This window comes from Anomalospiza imberbis, chromosome 37, assembly GCF_031753505.1.
Source record: "Anomalospiza imberbis isolate Cuckoo-Finch-1a 21T00152 chromosome 37, ASM3175350v1, whole genome shotgun sequence".
NCBI classification, from domain to species: Eukaryota; Metazoa; Chordata; class Aves; order Passeriformes; family Viduidae; genus Anomalospiza; species Anomalospiza imberbis.
The window spans coordinates 903,895-924,578 of record NC_089717.1 but is presented as its reverse complement, the minus strand read 5'-3'; the positions used below and the strand labels follow the sequence as shown (position 1 = coordinate 924,578).

At 50.1% G+C, this 20,684-nt stretch overlaps 3 protein-coding genes across 3 annotated transcripts in view; 2 read left to right on the top strand and 1 right to left on the bottom strand.

Moving 5' to 3' along the window:
- The window catches only part of LOC137464150 (class II histocompatibility antigen, B-L beta chain-like), a 124,739-nt gene that overhangs the window by 16,860 nt on the left and 87,195 nt on the right, over window positions 1-20,684 (top strand).
- Window positions 1-20,684, top strand: part of LOC137464127 (zinc finger protein 850-like) — a 263,388-nt gene that overhangs the window by 228,375 nt on the left and 14,329 nt on the right. The window lies entirely within an intron of this gene.
- Window positions 1,172-13,701, bottom strand: LOC137464179 (uncharacterized). Its single transcript, XM_068175498.1, has 6 exons — window positions 13,689-13,701; window positions 11,172-11,828; window positions 11,005-11,105; window positions 8,447-8,505; window positions 2,623-2,818; window positions 1,172-1,192 (listed from the first exon to the last, which is right to left on the bottom strand). Exons 1-6 carry the CDS (start codon window positions 13,699-13,701, stop codon window positions 1,172-1,174), a joined length of 1,047 nt encoding a protein of 348 aa, XP_068031599.1.

The following is a 20,684-nucleotide window of genomic DNA, read 5'->3' as shown; positions in this document are numbered from 1 at the left end:
AAACCTTTCAGAAAGTCCCTTCAGAAACAGGCAAGGCCAGTGACAAATGGGCAAACGAGGCATTTCTGGGAACAAGAACCTGGTCTTCCTGGCATCTGCAGCAATGGGAAAGGGCTGGGAAGAAGAAGCCAAGGGAAATAATTTCTGCTGTGGTTTACCAGCACTTGTTGTAAGACACAGAAAACAGGGTCAGCTTGAAGGGAAAACCAAACCAAAGCAACAAAAGCACACGGAGGGAGTGAACTGCCAGGCTGTTGTTTTGGGAAGATACAGCTGTGTCAGGCATTTTCAAATCAGGCTACAGACTACGGATGCCAGGAAAGGTTAAGGCAGGGCCCGGGCACGGGATAAGGCCTGAAGCACTCACCTGTCCAAAGAGCTGACAATGTTGGGGTTCTTCTTGTCCTTCAGGAGCAGGAGCTCATTCACAGCTCGTTCCCTGTTCTGCCCTCTGAGACTCATTTTCTTTATGGCCACCTGAAGGGACATTGCAGACCTTTAACTGGAGGAGTCTGTGGCAGGAGGCCGCAGCAAACACGGAGCGAGTCTTTTTGGGGCGACGGAGCCCGGCTGTGCCAAACTGCCTTGGGATGGGACACCAGAGCTCAGCAAGTGCCATTCCCACAGCCCATTGCTCTGCTCGCTGGGGGCTGCTTACAGGACACATGGCCAGAGACATTTGGCCTTGCAGGCTCTGCAGAAATGGCCCCTCAGCTGTCAGCCTCCAAGCTCCAACCACATTCTCTGCACCTACAGTCTTCTCAAATGGCCTCAACACTCTCATTATTATTCAAACACATTCTGCAAGCAGGAGGTAATTCTGGTTCTGTGCAAACAGAGCAAAACAGCCGGGAACCCTTTAGCAGTTCTATGGGATTGGGTCATGATTTCAGATGCAACTGCTCTGGCTGGGGTTGCACAACAAAGCAAACACACACATCCATTGCCCTGCTTGCATTCCTTTGGGCACTTCAGAAGGACCAAGTCTGTCCCAGCTGTGCTCTGCAGGCTGACACGGCTCTGCCTGCAGAGGAGCAGCCTGTGCAGGAAAGCTCTGCTGGCCCCCAAAGCTGCAGCCACAGCTCCCAGCAGAGGGGAGAGCCCTGGAGAGCTGCCAGACGTGCTGGGCGTGTTGACACTGACCTCTCCTCCAGTGGCCCTGTCGAGTCCTTTAGAAACGGTTCCGAAAGCCCTGGAGACAAAACAGCAGAGAAGAAAGAAGCAGCGCTTTAGGCCCTGGCAGTGAAAGCCAGCCCAGACAGGAGATCTCTGCTGCCTGCAGCGTTCACAAGCACCTGGGGGCATCGACCCTTCCAACAACAGCACAGCAGCCACCAGCCCTCTGCCATGCAAGGTGTGCCAGAGAAAACTGAGACCCAACACCAAGGAATTGGGCTGGGGAAAATCCCAAATGTCCACGCTGCACTGCTTTAGTTCAAAACCTGAAGTGAGCAATGGGTGTCTAAAGAACTGGAAAAGAATGCATTCCATCCTTTCCCATTTCCTGCCTAAGACCTGCAGGATCCACAAGGGCCCTGCCATCAGGCAGGTGATGCATTTTCCCCCAGAGTGCATCAGCTCTGTGTCTGTTACTGAATGTATGGGCTCTACTACCTGTGCTAGAATAGAGCACTTATTAGTTCAGCTCTGGTTTCTGTTTCTAAACCATTAGGTTGTTAATCCTGACCGGAGGATATTTTTTGAAGCAAAATATTTGAAAGAAATCTCCTTGGGAACTGTTTTCTGACAGTCACCAGATGGTGAGTGGCTCTTTTAGGCAATCCAATTCCAGGGACAGAAGATCTTCCAGGTCCTGCTCCTTGCTGCAGGCAGGACACTGCCAGCCTCAGGGGCCTTTGACGGTGCCTTCGGAGCACAGGTATCAATTCTGATCAGGACTGAGGGACAGCAGGATGGCGCCCCAGTGTCTGGAGGTGTTTGGAGCTCTCCTGACTTCTCACTTGATCCTGCACCAGCACAACACCTGGGCCTGCTTGTGCAGAAGTAACTGCCGTGCACTTACCCTTGGCCAATCTGCTCCACTTCCAGGTATTTCTCGGCAGGCTCCGCCAGGCTCACGGTGTTCCCTGAAAGAAACCACGTGGAAGACGCTCCCTCCCAGAGTGAGACCCTGCCTTGCAGCAGAGCCAGAATGCAGCCCCCCTCCCTGGGGCCGTCAGCCCCTTGGTCTCAGCTGGGGAAGGACAAGAAATGACCCTGGCACATTCAGCTGCAGAGCAGCACTGGGTGCAGCTGATGCCGAGACACACACACAGCACCCTGCTCTGGCACACAGGAACAGAGCAGACGTACTCAGCTGCATCAGGCACCACTCCCCTCTCCCCTCTGGCTGCAGGGCTGTGCTGCTGTCAGAATGTTCAGCCCAGGATCCCACAGCTGAGGGAGGTTCAGTGTCCTCTTCCCAAGCACAGGGAGCTTCTCCGTCCTCTTCCCAAAATGCTGCAGGTTCGCCATCATCTTTGCAAGCCAGGGGACGTTCACTGTCCACTTCCCATGCTGGGAGAAGTTCACCCTCCTCTTCCCAAGCCACAAGATGTCCTCTGTCCTCCTCCCACACCAGGAGATGTCCACTGTCCTTGTCCCACACAGCAGGAGCCTCGCCGTTGTGTTCCCACAGCGCGGGATGTTCGCCCTCGTCTCCCAGAGCAGCGGGAAGTTCACTGTCATCTCCCGGCAATAAGGGACGTTCACCATCGTCCCCCGGAAGAGCAGGAAGCTCACTGCTGCCTTCCTCCTCTTTGGCCTCCTCTTTGGAAGCAGAGGGAGCCAGAGGAGGTGCTGGTGCTGCTTTTGTGCCCTGTGGACAGACGGCAGCGTGAGGGACGGGAAGTTCTGTTTCAGTTATCACCTTATTTACCCTCAGCTGCACATCCAGCTGCACTAAGCAGAAATTGGGTTCGGAGCTGTTCAAACTAACAATGGGCTAAAGTTGACATTGCCCCTTATTGTTGGGAATTCCATATTCCACCATGGCTAGAGCCAGCAAGCAATGCTCTGCCTGCAAAACCAGACCTGCAGCTCTTCAAAAGCTCTTCAGCAGAAAAGGAGAAAACTCCCAGGGATCCCTTTGCTGCTGCAAGGACACTGGCAGGAACTTTCCTTCAGCCTCCCAGGCTGGCACATGGCTGCCACATGCCGAGCTCACAACTTGCTGCACAATTCCAAACACCAAAGGTTCCTTTCCCACTCACCGAAGGAGGAGCTGCGCGGGATCCACTCATGAGGTGCCCTGCAAGGGAAGAGGGAACATGAACCAGATGCTGTCAGGAAAACAACTGCCTGTGGTGGGAAATGCCCCGGAGCAAGGCAACCCCGAGAGAGCATTTTGCTTTCACAGCGTCCCTCCAGGAGCCACAGTCCCTTCACACAGCAAGAGAACAGCACAAAATACTGGGCTGGGTCAGCTCTTGGCTGGACAGGCAGTTCCAGGCTCTGCTGCCACAGACTCCCCGCTTGAGGGAACAGAACCCCCCAGGGCTCATTGCAAATGCTGTGCACGCCCCGCTGGCTGCAGACACCCCCTTTTCCAGCTGCAGCTGCTGCCAGGAGCTCTCCCAAAGCAATGGTGTCTTCACGGCAATTTGGTTACAAAGTCAGCTCAGGCCCAGAGGAAGAACAGCAAGCACACAGCAAGCCCAAAGCCACAGCACCGAGGGAAAACCTCGACTTACGTGCCAAGTGGGTTAAAAAATACCCCGCATACGCCACAGAGTACAGCGTGCAAACTGCAGCAGCCACGTGCTGGATCATTTTGGCTGCGCTGCACACGTCTGCAGACTGTAGCCCTGCAAGCACAGAAGGACACCCGTCAGGGCTGGGCTGGCTGCTGAGAATGCCTCGGGCAGGAGGATCCTCCGGCAACGAGCAGTGCCCAGAGCCACTCTGGACACTGAGGCCTCCGTGTGCCACAGCAACGGGAACACCCCGGGGACGTGGCAGTGCTCCTGTGACATCACAGCAGCAGCTCACGCAGAAACCGCCTGGAAGGTTCTCCTGTGTCACAAAGGAGCACAAAGAACCCTCCCAGGGCACAGCCTGTTGCCCAAAGGATCCAGGAGGAACTTTGAAAATGCAGCAAACAAGGACACCCCATAGCCCAGTGTCACGATCCGCTTATTGCGGGGTGTCGTGATGGTTCTTTTCACCGATCCCAAAAGTACAAAAGGCAAACAACAAGGGACTATCAGTTAATCACAACAAATGCACCTTTATTAGGGGCCAAAACAGTATATGCGATAGTGGGGATCAGAAAGGAGATAAAATAATAGAGAGGGAGAGAGAAGAGGGGGATGGGAATAGCTTCCAACACAGGCGAGATCTTCAGTGGTCCGGACGATGGGGATCCGTCTGTCGTGTTGGGGGAGTCTCCGAAGTTCTGGTCGACCCGGGGGGTCCAGTTATAGTCCACAGAGGAAAGAGGGGGGAACAAGTGTAACAATGAAAGTCCATTGTAATCGCCACGAGGGAACAGGTGAGTCCACAGAAACCACCAAAGCAAGACGAATACAATAAAGAATAAGTCCATTGAAATTACTGAAGGGAAACAGGTCATGTCATTAGTGGTCAGACCACCAATTTCCCCTCCTCCCTATAGTAGGGGTCTCAGTCTCAGTCCTTGGGAGGAGGGTTCTCATTCTTTATTTGTCACAGTGGTAACGAGGCAGATGAGGGGTCTTCAATGAAGGACCACGGGAATCCCCCCAAAAGTTCCTTGGGCTTAAGAACGGAGATTAGAAGCAAGCCGCGCATCAGGCTGTCCCGTGCTGGGTCCATGTCAGATCTTTGCCAAGTCCTTGCCAACTCCTTGCCAAGTTCTTGCCAGGCCTTGTTCGGAACAGCTAGAATGATGGTTCAGTGGTTCCACCTGCACTGTGTCCTGTTCTAAGTCGGAACTGCAGCGGGGGAAGGGATTCTTTCTCGTGGCAATCGGAAGGCAGAATGGAGAACAAGGGGCTTCAGATGGGCTCTTACACCACCCAGTGACTGACGATTGCCCTCGAAAGATCTTCATCAGCAGGATTCCATGGGGTCGTTGTGGAGTCTTCAGGACTCGTCAAGTGTCGGCAGCACATCCCAGGGAGAAGAGAAGAGAAAAAGGAAAGGAAAGAGAAAACAGGAAACCTAAAACAATCACAACATATTAGTAAGCAAACTATAATTAAATAATAAGCAAAATACAATAAGTATTAATTAAATCAATAATAGTTAAACAATAAATTGTTTAGATAATAACCAGTATTAATCAATTAAACGATAAATTGATCAAAAAGTAAACCAGTATAATCAATATTAAACAATAAGGTAATATATCTAGTATAATCGACATTACTCAGTACAATTTTATAATCAATAAACAAATAATTAAAACAGTGATTAGAACAAATCATAAGAGAAAATTATGTAAAACATATCTTCTAACCTTATAATCTCCTTGTGTCTACAGTCCTGGGAACATCTATAGTGTAAAGGATGCAATGACAGGGAATATCAAATGTACTGAGGCATCACTTATGGTCAACACAAATGCTGTGGCTATGTTTGTGATGGGGTTATAAGTAAAATTCACTAAATTCCACCAGGATTGGAAATCCCTTTCAAAATCAGTGGCACTGTCCCAGACTATTTTCCTAATTTCAGTAGGAAAAGTGCCTTCTTCACCTTCTCTTATAATTGAGGCAGCAACTGACTGCATCCATAATTGAGCGTGGATACAGCTAAGAGCTAAGGAAACATTGCTTTGTGTGGCATTAAGTGCATCAATTATCAATTTGCTATCATTCACATTTATCTTTTCCCAATTTGGTAAAATATTTGATAGCAACCACTGATGTGTTCCCAAGGCCGATAAGGACGATTGCAGTGGTTGTTGTATTTTGGTTAAATCTTTAGTCGTAGAAGTCAGTTTATTCATTAATACTTCTGAATCTATACTATTTAGGATTCCCAATCCCGTTCCCACAACACCGGTTATGTCTCTTGGCACCCGGTTTTTAGGAGGGTTCCACTGTCGCAGCCAGGTTGTCCAGCCCTGAAAAGAGGTTTGCAAAAAGGGTGAACAAGCTGGTTGTATTTCTGAGACATTATTTTGCATCAGCAATTTAACTTGTTTAAGAGACCGTGCCGGATTAAATAATATCTGTTGTTGGCCGGTTTTCCTGATTATATATGGTCCAACTTCAAAAATTTTCGGGGTAAGCATAACTGGTGGTTGAGCTCGAGTGGTGGTGGTGGTGGTGGTGGTATAAACCGTAGTGGATTGGGCTACAGCATTTATTATGAACTTAAAAGAAAGCCCTTCGGTGTTTTTTCCCCATAAGCAAACCACTTCTGCAGTCTGTGTTAATGTAAAATTGTGCCAACAATCCTGTATGCTTGGGTGCGTGCAGACTTTTTCCTGCTTGTCTGTTTGACCTATTTGAACACTGATTGAGGTTGCCTTACTATAAGCAGTTTTGTTAACCATTCGGCATCCTATGCTAATTTTCTCCCCCATTATCCCTTGAAGCTGCCAGGTTTTGTATTCTTTCCATTCTTGCCTGGTGTATGTGTGATTATTATGCATGACAAGAGTTATTAGATTTAAATCTTTTACATTTCCCATGTATCCGGAAAAATAAACAAAAGCTTGGGACCAAGGTCCTTCGGTAAAGGGGCTTTCCGTCCATTGGGGTATGACTATTATATTATTATTGGTTGTAGCATTAATCTTAAATTTGTAAACCAGGCCTTGCAAACTAAATGGGTTAGTCAAGTTGTTTTGCCAGCTACATGTCACATAAGTGGTTTTAGCTAAAGTAAAGCTATACCAGCAATCAACAGATTCATTTTTGCAGTCTTTTGTAATTGCAATATTGTTAGTTCGGCGAACTGCGGTATAATTACCAATATATTCTTGACGGCAGCATAGGGTAAGGGGAAATATTTTGGCACACTCCCATTTCTTGGTAGGGCATAATTTTGCTGAAGGGATTTTCAAATAATTTTTTCCTCCTGGCTCCATAAAATTTCCAGCAATTGTGATAGAGGAAGCTTTCTCATGTAGAGATCCTTCCACTTTTCTGCATGCTACCACAATAGTCTCACCAATCGTTCCAGTTAGGGTTCTGGTCCATTCCTTCTGATCCCATCCCCACTCATTTGGACGATATACCTTAGAGTTATGTAGCACAATAGTTGCCAGACTCGGGTGACGACCTTTAGGATATGATCCTAGGGCATTAGTGTGCTCGATGGTAGCTTCAGACCATGGCCACTCAGCAGGATTCTGGCCAGAGAGTTGTGGTAAGATGCAGAAAAGTATCACCAATTTTATCATGGCTCAGATGATGTTGTCCCTCGAGGTTCTTCTGTAAAGGTAAACACAACAGAAAAGTTCTGCCACTATATGGCAGAAAAGGTTAGAATGATGGAATTATCCAGCGTGTATTTATCCTGTGCTCCTTTCCCAGAGCATCGGAAGCTACCCATGCATATTTATTCAGAGGAGTTTTCAACACAAGTGGTACCTCCCCTACTGTAGGGAGGTCTACCAAAACAGGTTGTCCAGGATAATGAGCAGGGTTTGTGGAATCGTCAGGTCCTTCCAGCACGGAATGATGCTTGGAGCTGTTGGACAAAAAGCAGTGATCTTGGGACACCCATTTACTCCCCATCTGTCATTTACACCTTTGACAGCTTCCCATAATCGGAGGTCCCAATTTCCTTCCTGTGGTTTTAAGAGTCTCTTTAAAAGACCATTAGTCCTTTCTACAATCCCGTTAGCTTGAGGATAGTAAGGGGTGTGAAAAATCCATTTGATTCCTTCACCTTTTGCCCAGTCCTGTACAACTCTAGCAGTGAAATGAGACCCGTTATCAGACTGAATTTCCTGTGGCTTTGGGAAAGTTCCAAACCACCCCTGTAAAGCTTTGACAGTATTGTCCCCAGTAGCTCTTTTAAAAGCATCAGCTTGAACTAACCCAGACACAATCTCTACTCCTACTAACACAAAATGTTTTCCTCCTGATTTCTTAAAGGGACCAATATAATCTACCTGCCATGCGTCCCACAAGCCTTTGCCTTTCCTCAAATGCAAAGGGTCATCTTCTAAAGGGTGTCTTTCCAGTCGCTTGCGACACTGCTCACAGGCTGATATGCATGTTTTACACATTTCTCTAGTAACGGGCCAACCCCGGGCATGAGCTTCCTGGTATAAATCTTTTGCACCTGTGTGCTGCCTTTTTACATGCAGCCATTCTAACAATTGATTCCATTCCTCTGTAATTTGCTCCTTTTTCAGGGGACTAAGCCTTGCTAGCTCATCAGCTTTATTATTCCATTCTCCTGCTGGATTCCCATCTGTTTGATGAGAGGCCACCCAGCCTACTGCAAAGTTCCCCTGACTTGCAATATTTAATATTTCTTGCCACTTTTCCTTTTGCCATACCGGAATTCTGTTGACTTCCCAATCGTTTTGCTGCCAAAAAGGAAGCCATTCAGTACAACCTTTGTATACAGCATAAGAGTCAGTGTAAATGCAGACCAAAGAGGAATTTTGTGCTTCTCGTTGGAAAACACTCCAGACAGCTACCAGCTCCCCAACCTGTGCACTACCTTCGCCTTCTGTAATTATTTGCTCACCAGAGGAAATGTGAAGGGCTGCTGCTTTATACTTCCACATTTTACCTTCCCTTTTAGCAGAAGCATCAGTAAACCAAGAATTTGCTGATTGTTCAGGAGAGAAAGGAGGGGCCACTTTGATTACAGAGACTGGTTTATCTTGGCCACTATCCAACTCCTCAGTTTCTTGGATTGCTAAATTTTTTACAGCTCCTTCTGTAATTGTAAAAATATTACAGTAATGTTCGATTTGAGCATACCACTTCCTAACTGAGGCCCTCTGAGCCACCCCGTCAGGAGGGGGGGTTCCACTAGTGACTGTCCTAATAACCTTGAAGGGGCCCCTTAGCACAATAGGTTGTTGACGTGCTATTTTTTCCACTTCAATGAGAGCCAAACTAACCACAAACAGCCCCTTTTCCCAGGTAGTGTATCTTTTCTCAGCATCTCTGAAACCACGAGAATAGAAGCCCACAGGCCTTGTTGGACCCTCAGGTCCCCTCTGCCATATGTGTACTGACAGCCCTGAGGCAGCGAATCCCCATTCTACCTGAAAGGGATCTGTAGGATGGATGGGACCCAATGCTTGATGAGCTGTTGCCTCAAAAATCAGTAATTGCAATGCTTCTTCCTGAGAAGGAGTCCAATCCCATTTTACCCCTTTCCTCAGCAAGTCATAAAGGGGCCTAGCAATTATCGAGAAATCTGGAATGTGTTTTCTCCAGAACACTAATAGTCCCAGAGCCTGTTGGAGATCCTTTCTAGTGTGAGGCATTTTAATCTGATCTAAAGAAGTCAAGGTGTCTGGTGGAATACATGTCATGCCCCCTTTCCACCAAATTCCCAAGAACTTTACTTCTTGGGAGGGCTTTTGAATTTTTTCCGGGGGAATCTGTAAATCGAGACTCTCTAAATGAGAGATTATTTTCTGTTGAGTCTCTCCTACTGCTTCAATTTCATCCCCTCCCACCAAAATGTCATCAATGTATTGGTAAACAGCTACATCATCAGGTTTGGATATCTTTTCTATTTCTTTAGCTAGTGCATGGTGGGCTAGAGTGGGGGAATGCTTGTATCCTTGGGGAAGCCTAGTGAAAGTGTATTGCTGTCTTTCCCACGTAAAAGCGAAACGGTCCCTATCTTCTGGCTGTATAGGTATCATAAAAAACATGTCTTTGACATCTATAGTTGCCATAATAGGATGAGCTTTTTCTTGAATAGATATTATCAACTCGGCTAAATTCGGGACTGCTGCTGTGAGAGGGTCTGTGTTGGCATTAAGCCTGCGGAAATCAACTGTTAGCCTCCATTTCCCATTGGATTTACGCACTGGCCAGACAGGCGAGTTGAAAGCAGAATGTGTGTTAATTATTACTCCCTGGTCTCGCAAATCCTGTATAACTGGTTTGATACCTTCTCTGGCTCCAGAAGGTAGAGGATATTGTTTTACATTTGTTATTTTACTATATGGTAGAGAAGGTGCGGTTTGAAGCAACCTAATATTTAAAGGTGTAGCGCCAAAACACCACAAAGATCCTTCTGAGTCCTCCCATTGTCTCCCAGCAAGAACATCCATCCCTAGTAAATTGTTTGGAATGTTCCCAATTACCATTTTGACAACTAATTGATTCTCATCTCCAGGAAGTGTGAGTTTGACCAAGGCTACATTCATAGATTCTGACTTTCCTAGGGCATTTAGAACACAGTATTGTCTCTTAGTTGGAACAACTCCACTCCTCTGAGCATCTTTTTCTGTTAATGCAGAAATTTGTGCCCCAGTGTCAATCAAAAATGTTACAAGAGCACGTTTGGGACCCGTAACAGCTGTAATTAAAATATCTCCTAATTTATTTTTAGTGAGCATTCTCAAGTATACCCATGCTCCGTCCTTTCGCTCACCTGTAAAGGATGGAGAAGTTAGTTTCCCTGAAACTGTGTCAGCTCATTTCCCGAATTCTGAGGAGGGGGCTGAGAGAGAAATGGCCCGCTGACTGGGTTTTGAGAGAGGAGTTGGGAAAAGGTTACTGTTTCTGTGTTTCGGAGGAGATGCTGAGGGAGGGTTGGTTCCTTGCCCGTGTTCTGAGGAGGGAGGGGAAGGAGAGGCGGAGGAAGAGTTGGCTCCTTGCCCATGTTTTAAGGAGGTTTGGGTGCCGTGGGTTGGATTGGCGGATTTGATTTTCGATGGCGCCAATTAGTTATTAATTTCTGTAATTTATCAAGAGGCAAACCATCGATTATATCTCTGGGGACTCCTTTTTGGACTCCTAACGACCACCAATGCTGGCGGTCAGGGCTTTGTTTTCCCTTTTCTGAATTTTTACCATAAGGAATCCCAATGGACCGAACTCCTTTTGTTTTCTCTGGTTTTTCTTCCAGGGTTTTTACTGGTCCATATTTTCTACAGTAATTAATCAAATCTTCTGCAACTTCACCCCATGTCCAGACTTTACGACTACTGGCAGGCGAGCTGCATTTTGAAGCTGTGGCTTGTAAGGATGAATGGGATGGGGTAAAGTTGGGATCAGTAGATCCAGTGCAATCAGTGGGATTACCCAGGAATCTGTCCAGTCTTTCCACAGGGCTTAATGTCATAATAGTTTTTTGTAAGGTAATGGCAGTAGTTTCTGGAAGCTCACGAATTAAAGGGGTCATTATTTCGGGCTTCACAGGTAATTGCATTGGGGATTCAAAGCCAGGAATTAACTTCTTCTCATGAATCATTTGCAGGCAAGCGGCTTTATGCACACTTTCTAAGAGTTGGTCAGGGGTACTAATTATAGCTATGCGATCTCCCCTTTCTAAGGGGCTCGTTCCCCCGGCCCAAAAAGCCTCACGCTGTGTCAGGGACCATGTGTCACGTTTATCTCCCGTTGTTAGGAAGACACCGTGTCCCCAGTACCCACTGGCTTCTTGTTCAGTTAATTTAATTTGATCACCACCAGTGAGGGACACCCGGAAAACATATTCTGTTTCTGATTCGTGTGGGAGGCGTCCGTATTCCTTTTTAAGCTTAGCTAACTCAGTGGCAGTGTATGGTATGTGTTTGGTTGTGATGTGAGGTTCGAGATCATCATCACTGAGATAATTATACTCTGTTTTAATTAGGGGTCTCAAGTGATGGCAGCAATGTTCCCCACAATTATTTGCTGCTTCAAGTTCCTTTTGGGGGTAAATCTGTCTAATGTGAGTAGTTTCCTTCTCCTCTGTTTCTGTAGGGGAATCAGCATTGTGTGATTTGTTAACATGTTCTTCTGTTAAGGCAGCTTGCAATGCATAAGTCACATTTCTTGCTTCATATAACTGTTTTTGTAAAATTTCTACTAATTTTTGAAGGGAGTCTATTATTATTTCTTGCTCACTTCTTCGTTGTGAGCGAGTTTCTACGGCTGCCGTAAGACAAGCTCCCAAAACTGAGCATAAGATGGTTTTATTCTTGCCCAGTTTGAACTTTGTACCATGTTGTAAAGAACACACTCTATCAACCACATTATCCAAATTAAACCAATTATTTTGTGCCCATTCCTCTCCTCCTGGAGAAGGTTTGGCATTATATTTAGCTAGTAGAGCATAAAGCCCAACTTTAGCTTTATCATTAAGGTTATCACTCATTTTGTGAAGGGACCAAAACCACAACAGGGAGGTACAAACTTAAGTTCCACAAACCACACAGCCCTCGCTGTGTCGCCCTTCGCTTCCTTGGGTGGGTGAAGGGACAATAATGTGCCTGGGAGGCTCTGCTTAGTTTCTTCAAGTTGTCCCTTCCTTCCCAGACCAGATACACACAACAACAATAATAAAACAACAACAACAAAACAACAGTGTCCCACCTTTTGCACTAAGGGATCTTATGTGAATTTCCAAAGACAGTGTGGGTGCTTTTTCATTTGCAACCCTCCTGTCTAGACAGAAATCCTGTCCGTGACGCCAATTTAATGTCACGATCCGCTTTTTGCGGGGTGTCGTGATGGTTCTTTTCACCGATCCCAAAAGTACAAAAAGGCAAACAACAAGGGACTATCAGTTAATCACAACAAATGCACCTTTATTAGGGGCCAAAACAGTATATGCGATAGTGGGGATCAGAAAGGAGATAAAATAATAGAGAGGGAGAGAGAAGAGGGGGATGGGAATAGCTTCCAACACAGGCGAGATCTTCAGTGGTCCGGACGATGGGGATCCGTCTGTCGTGTCGGGGGAGTCTCCGAAGTTCTGGTCGACTCGGGGGTCCAGTTATAGTCCACAGAGGAAAGAGGGGGGAACAAGTGTAACAATGAAAGTCCATTGTAATCGCCACGAGGGAACAGGTGAGTCCACAGAAACCACCAAAGCAAGGCGAATACAATAAAGAATAAGTCCATTGAAATTACTGAAGGGAAACAGGTCATGTCATTAGTGGTCAGACCACCAATTTCCCCTCCTCCCTATAGTAGGGGTCTCAGTCTCAGTCCTTGGGAGGAGGGTTCTCATTCTTTATTTGTCACAGTGGTAACGAGGCAGATGAGGGGTCTTCAATGAAGGACCACGGGAGTCCCCCCAAAAGTTCCTTCGGCTTAAGAACGGAGATTAGAAGCAGGCCGCGCATCAGGCTGTCCCATGCTGGGTCCATGTCAGGTCTTTGCCAAGTCCTTGCCAACTCCTTGCCAAGTTCTTGTCAGGCCTTGTTCGGAACAGCTAGAATGATGGTTCAGTTGTTCCACCTGCACTGTGTCCTGTTCTAAGTCGGAACTGCAGCGGGGGAAGGGATTCTTTCTCGTGGCAATCTGAAGGCAGAATGGAGAACAAGGGGCTTCAGACGGGCTCTTACAAGCACCAGCCCCAGAGCGGCCGCGCTGCGCTGGCAGCACCAGTCCGGAGCAGCGCAGGCTCAGCAGCGCCGCACGCTCTCATTGGCTCCGAGCACTATTGGGCACCGATTGTCGAGGCTCTGCCACACAACCGATGGCTCATCGACTCCTCCAGCAGGATTTCCGAGGCTTTTCCTCCTCCTCCATCCAGTCACACCCAGGGAATGACAAATCCTGCTTTGGGGAAAACCAAGGTGGGAGGGCATTGGAGTAGAGGCTCCTCACTGCCCAAGTCCATCCCTAGAACTCAGCAGGAGTCTTGTGTCCATGGAAATCTCCACTATATCATGGTTCAGCCCAAAACAACTCTCCCAGGAGTTCCCTATCTCTGATCTCTCCACTTTTGGGGTGCCAGAGGTTTCCTTTCCCTGGGATGATGGGGGTCCAATGGCTCCAGGGGCTCCCCCTTCTCCGGCCTCCTGCTTAGGGATAATCCAGGGGCTGTTGGGGGTCCATGGGGTCCCTTCTCCCCTGATGCTCTACTTTGAGATCCCAGGGGTCCCTCCTCTCCAGGCTCCCCCCCTTTCCAGCCAGCCATGGGTCCCCCAGCTCCAGGATTGCCCCTCTCTACTCCCCCCACTCTGGGGGTCCCAGGAGTTCCCCTCCTCTGCTCCCCCGGGGGTCCCCAGGACCAATGTCCTCCCCCTGGTGACCCTGGGCAATGGCCACGTGGACTCCCAAAGATCCCCCCAAGGGGCTCAGCTTTGGGGTCCTGCAAGATCCAAACGCACACACACACACACACACACAGAGAAAAAAACCCTCCCAGTGTTTACTTGGGCCTCCCAGACGATATTTGGGGCTCAATTCCACAATCTGCAAGCTCCAAACACACCCCAGTAAAAAAACCCTCACAGGGACCCCCCGATAGATTTGGGATGAGCTCCCCCTCCCCTCTCACCTGCAGGATGAGCTGGGGGCGATGGTCCCGGGGCCAAGGGTACTGCGGCCACAGGGGGCACTGGAACCTCCTGTTTCTCCTCCTTTTCCTGCTCCTGCTCCTCCTCTTCCTGCTCCTCCTTTTCCTCTCTCCCTCCTCCTCCTCCTTCCTCATCCCACCACCTGCCCAGTTCCTGCCTTCTCTATATTTAGAGTGGAGAACCTTGCTTGTTTTTAGAATGAGAACAATGATCCCAGAGGGAACACGGCTTGCTGATTTTAGCCAGAAGTGTCAGTGACTAAAGGTCATGTTTGCTCTGCTTTGGTGCCGTCCTTGTTCCTCCTCAGTGTTCAGGCTGGGCTATGGGGTGTCCTTGTTTGCTGCATTTTCAGAGCTCCTCCTGGATCCTTTGGGCAACAGGCTGTGCCCTGGGAGGGTTCTTTGTGCTCCTTTGTGACACAGGAGAACCTTCCAGGCGGTTTCTGCGTGAGCTGCTGCTGTGATGTCACAGGAGCACTGCCACGTCCCCGAGGTGTTCCCGTTGCTGTGGCACACGGAGGCCTCAGTGTCCAGAGTGGCTCTGGGCACTGCTCGTTGCCGGAGGATCCTCCTGCCCGAGGCATTCTCAGCAGCCAGCCCAGCCCTGACGGGTGTCCTTCTGTGCTTGCAGGGCTACAGTCTGCAGACGTGTGCAGCGCAGCCAAAATGATCCAGCACGTGGCTGCTGCAGTTTGCACGCTGTACTCTGTGGCGTATGCGGGGTATTTTTTAACCCACTTGGCACGTAAGTCGAGGTTTTCCCTCGGTGCTGTGGCTTTGGGCTTGCTGTGTGCTTGCTGTTCTTCCTCTGGGCCTGAGCTGACTTTGTAACCAAATTGCCATGAAGACACCATTGCTTTGGGAGAGCTCCTGGCAGCAGCTGCAGCTGGAAAAGGGGGTGTCTGCAGCCAGCGGGGCGTGCACAGCATTTGCAATGAGCCCTGGGGGGTTCTGTTCCCTCAAGCGGGGAGTCTGTGGCAGCAGAGCCTGGAACTGCCTGTCCAGCCAAGAGCTGACCCAGCCCAGTATTTTGTGCTGTTCTCTTGCTGTGTGAAGGGACTGTGGCTCCTGGAGGGACGCTGTGAAAGCAAAATGCTCTCTCGGGGTTGCCTTGCTCTGGGGCATTTCCCACCACAGGCAGTTGTTTTCCTGACAGCATCTGGTTCATGTTCCCTCTCCCGTTGCAGGGCACCTCATGAGTGGATCCCGAGCAGCTCCTCCTTCGGTGAGTGGGAAAGGAACCTTTGGTGTTTGGAATTGTGCAGCAAGCTGTGAGCTCAGCATGTGGCAGCTGAGTGCCAGCCTGGGAGGCTGAAGGAAAGTTCCTGTCAGTATCCTTGCAGCAGCAAAGGGATCCCTGGGAGTTTTCTCCTTTTCTTTCTGTCCACAGGGCACAAAAGCAGCACCAGCACCTCCTCTGGCTCCCTCTGCTTCCAAAGAGGAGGCCAAAGAGGAGGAAGGCAGCAGTGAGCTTCCCGCTGTTCCGGGGGACGATGGTGAACGTCCCTCAGTGCCGGGAGATGACAGTGAACTTCCCGCTGCTCTGGGAGACGAAGGTGAACATCCCATGCTGTGGGAAGACAACGGCGAGGCTCCTGCGGTGTGGGACAAGGACAGTGGACATCTCCCGGTGTGGGAGGAGGACAGAGGACATCCTGTGTCTTGGGAAGAGGAGGGTGAACTTCTCCCAGCATGGGAAGCGGACAGTGAACGTCCCCTGGCTTGGAAAGATGATGGCGAACCTGCAGCATTTTGGGAAGAGGACGGAGAAGCTCCCTGTGCTTGGGAAGAGGACACTGAACCTCCCTCGGCTGTGGGATCCTGGGCTGAACATTCTGACAGCAGCACAGCCCTGCAGCCAGAGGGGAGAGGGGAGTGGTGCCTGATGCAGCTGAGTACGTCTGCTCTGTTGCTGTGTGCCAGAGCAGGGTGCTGTGTGTGTGTCTCGGCATCAGCTGCACCCAGTGCTGCTCTGCAGCTGAATGTGCCAGGGTCATTTCTTGTCCTTCCCCAGCTGAGACCAAGGGGCTGACGGCCCCAGGGAGGGGGGCTGCATTCTGGCTCTGCTGCAAGGCGGGGTCTCACTCTGGGAGGGAGCGTCTTCCACGTGGTTTCTTTCAGGGAACACCGTGAGCCTGGCGGAGCCTGCCGAGAAATACCTGGAAGTGGAGCAGATTGGCCAAGGGTAAGTGCACGGCAGTTACTTCTGCACAAGCAGGCCCAGGTGTTGTGCTGGTGCAGGATCAAGTGAGAAGTCAGGAGAGCTCCAAACACCTCCAGACACTGGGGTACCATCCTGCTGTCCCTCAGTCCTGATCAGAATTGATACCTGTGCTCAGAAGGCACCGTCAAAGGCCCCTGAGGCTGGCAGTGTCCTGCCTGCAGCAAGGAGCAGGACCTGGAAGATCTTCTGTCCCTGGAACTGGATTGCCTAAAAGAGCCACTCACCATCTGGTGACTGTCAGAAAACAGTTCCCAAGGAGATTTCTTTCAAATATTTTGCTTCAAAAAATATCCTCCGGTCAGGATTAACAACCTAATGGTTTAGAAACAGAAACCAGAGCTGAACTAATAAGTGCTCTATTCTAGCACAGGTAGTAGAGCCCATACATTCAGTAACAGACACAGAGCTGATGCACTCTGGGGGAAAATGCATCACCTGCCTGATGGCAGGGCCCTTGTGGATCCTGCAGGTCATAGGCAGGAAATGGAAAAGGATGGAATGCATTCTTTTCCAGTTCTTTAGACACCCATTGCTCACTTCAAGTTTTGAACTAAAGCAGTGCAGCGTGGACATTTGGGATTTGCTCCAGCCCAATTCCTTGGTGTTGGGTCTCAGTTTTCTCTGGCACACCTTGCATGGCAGAGGGCTGGTGGCTGCTGCGCTGTTGTTGGAAGGGTCGATGCCCCCAGGTGCTTGTGAACGCTGCAGGCAGCAGAGATCTCCTGTCTGGGCTGGCTTTCACTGCCAGGGCCTAAAGCGCTGCTTCTTTCTTCTCTGCTGTTTTGTCTCCAGGGCTTTCGGAACCGTTTCTAAAGGACTCGACAGGGCCACTGGAGGAGAGGTCAGTGTCAACACGCCCAGCACGTCTGGCAGCTCTCCAGGGCTCTCCCCTCTGCTGGGAGCTGTGGCTGCAGCTTTGGGGGCCAGCAGAGCTTTCCTGCACAGGCTGCTCCTCTGCAGGCAGAGCCGTGTCAGCCTGCAGAGCACAGCTGGGACAGACTTGGTCCTTCTGAAGTGCCCAAAGGAATGCAAGCAGGGCAATGGATGTGTGTGTTTGCTTTGTTGTGCAATTCCAACCAGAGCAGTTGCATCTGAAATCATGACCCAATCCCATAGAACTGCTAAAGGGTTCCCGGCTGTTTTGCTCTGTTTGCACAGAACCAGAATTACCCCCTGCTTGCAGAATGTGTTTGAACAATAATGAGAGTGTTGAGGCCATTTGAGAAGACTGTAGGTGCAGAGAATGTGGTTAGAGCTTGGAGGCTGACAGCTGAGGGGCCATTTCTGCAGAGCTTGCAAGGCCAAATGTCTCTGGCCATGTGTCCTGTAAGCAGCCCCCAGCGAGCAGAGCAATGGGCTGTGGGAATGGCACTTGCTGAGCTCTGGTGTCCCATCCCAAGGCAGTTGGGCACAGCCCGGCTCCGTCGCTCCAAAAAGACTCGCTCCGTGTTTGCTGCGGCCTCCTGCCACAGACTCCTCCAGTGAAAGGTCTGCAATGTCCCTTCAGGTGGCCATAAAGAAAATGAGTCTGAGAGGGCAGAACAGGGAACGAGCTGTGAATGAGCTCCTGCTCCTGAAGGACAAGAAGAACCCCAACATTGTCAGCTCCTTGGACAGGTGAGTGCTTCAGGCCTTATCCCGTGCCCGGGCCCTGCCTTAACCTTTCCTGGCATCCGTAGTCTGTAGCCTGATTTGAAAATGCCTGACCCAGATGTATTTTCCTAAATCAACAGCCTGGCAGTTCGCTCCCTCCATGTGCTTTTGTTGCTTTGGTTTGGTTTTCCCTTCAAGTTGACCCTGTTTTCTGTGTCTTACAACAAGTGCTGGTAAACCACAGCAGAAATTATTTCCCTTGGCTTCTTCTTCCCGGCCCTTTCCCATTGCTGCAGATGCCAGGAAGACCAGGTTCTTGTTCCCAGAAATGCCTCGTTTGCCCATTTGTCACTGGCCTTGCCTGTTTCTGAAGGGACTTTCTGAAAGGTTTTCTGACCCCTTCTGTCCCAAGTGCTGCCCGGCCTCCTCCCCTGGATAACCCTGGGAGCTGTGTTGCCTTGTTCTGCAGGGAAGGGTGGAACTGATGAGTTCAGAAGCTGAACCAGCTGGGGGCCAGTGTTGTGGTTCCACATTGATCTGGGCCTTTGCTAAACTGCATTTTTCACCTGCTTGCCATCTCAGGCCTCTCCTTTCTCACAGGGGTCTCCTCCTTTAGACTGTGCAGATCCCAAGGGCTGTGCAGCCTGGCAGGAATGTCTCTCCATCGGATTCTGTCCTCATTGACAAGTGACCTGGCAACCAAACTCCACTCCAGGCTTTTCCATGGGGGAACTGAGCACTGCACATTGGTCTCCATGCCACTGTTTTCCTCTTCCAGCTTCCTTGTCGATGGAGATCTCTGGCTGGTGATGGAATACATGGATGGAGGAACTTTGCAGGACGTTGTCAGACAGACACGCATGGCTGAAGGAGAGATGGCAGCTGTCAGTCGGGAGGTGAGGGATCCTGCCTGTGACTGCCATGCCTTGGACACGATGGTCCTTCCCAGCAGGGCGTGAGAGCAGGAGTGGCTCCAGGCTCAGGGCTTTGTTTCTCTGTTGTTGTCATGGGCTGGAGAAGGAAGAGCCCCTGCAGTGAACGGCCTGCCAGCAGCACTGCACTTCTACTCTGTTCTTGTTCTCTTTCCTGCTGTTGTGGCACTCTCTGTCTGTTTTGGATTTGATGTGCTGTTCTCAGCTTTGCCTTGAACCGTTTGCCTGGAGCTTGTCTGCACTGCACTCCTGTCCTGTCACAGCAAAGTCGCTGCTGGCAGAATTCTAAACTGTCCTTTCTTGTGTGATATATTCCGGCCATTGGTTTTTACCCTCGTGTTTCTTGTTCTCTCTCAGTGTCTGCAGGGCCTGCATTTCCTCCATTCGAACCGGGTGATCCACAGAGATCTGAAGAGCTCCAACATCCTTCTGGGCATGGACGGCTCTGTCAAGCTGGGTGGGTGTTCCTGGCCAGGCACGGCGCTCCCGGGGTGCGGCTGTGGGGCTGCTTCCCAGTGACGGCCAGAGCCCCACAAGGGCTGCTGGGGACACTGCCTGGCCCCTGCTGCCAGCTGAGAGCGGCTGCCCCTGCAGAGAGCTCAGGAGAGGAGCAGGCTGTCAGGGGTGCCTTTGCTCTGGCAATGGCCCTCCCAGAGGGGCAGGAGTTGGGATCTAAAGCTGCAAGGGAATCAGTAAAAGCAACTGCACGAAAGCTGAGGGTTTCTTTAAGGGTCTAGTTCAGTTCCATCTTTCCTTGGCTACAGCCCTGAGGACTTTTCCAGCTGACTTCACTGCTGCATTCTGAGACGGAGAGCGGGGAGTCTTTGTGCTTGGTTTCCTCATTCCAGCTGCCTTTGACAGTGTTTGTTTCTGTCCTCAGCTGATTTTGGCCTCAGCGCTCAGCTCAGCCCTGAGCAGGACCAGCGCAGCTCCATGGTGGGCACTGCTCACTGGATGGCCCCAGAAGTTGTCACCAGTTCTCCTTACGGCCCCAAGGTGGACATCTGGTCCTTTGGAATTGTGACCATCGAGATGGTGGAAGGAGAACCTCCTTACTTCAGGGAAACGAGGGCCATGGTAAGAGGCCAATTCTCCCGTGGTTGCAGAGGCCTGTGAGCACAGGGTGAGCCTGCACTGGGAGCAGCAGCTGGAGGTTTCTGCACATGGGGAAGGGAATTCCCAGAGGACTGGAGCCTCAACACAGACACATATTCTGCAGTCTCCAGACACAATTTGCTTTGGGATTTACGTTGTTTCAGTTCTTTTGGCTGTGAGGATGACCTGAAAATGTGAAGCAAGTGCACCAGCTCTTTACAAAGGCTGTGGCAGCACCAGGGTTTGGGTTTTTTGGTTGGCATAGAAAAATGAGCTGTGAGCAGCATCTCGGCCAGGGAGGAAAGTGCCCCTGGAGCTGGGGCTGGGAAGCCGGGGTCGATGTGAGCACTTGTGGGTGGGAAGGAAGCTGGCAGAGCGCTGAGTTTGCTTTTCCTGCAGGCTCGCGCTCTGATCCGGCAGAACGGGACCCCGCAGCTGCAGGAGCCCAGGCGCCTGTC

What these genes read in the sequence shown, in the direction of transcription:
- LOC137464179 (XM_068175498.1), bottom strand. An exon ending in AAGACTGGACAGATTCCTGG is followed by an intron (nt 11,106 to 11,171) that starts GTAATCCCACTG and finishes CATCCTTACAAG; the next exon opens with CCACAGCTTCAAAATGCAGC. An exon ending in GGGAAGTCAACAGAATTCCG is followed by an intron (nt 2,819 to 8,446) that starts GTATGGCAAAAG and finishes GTCTGTCCACAG; the next exon opens with GGCACAAAAGCAGCACCAGC.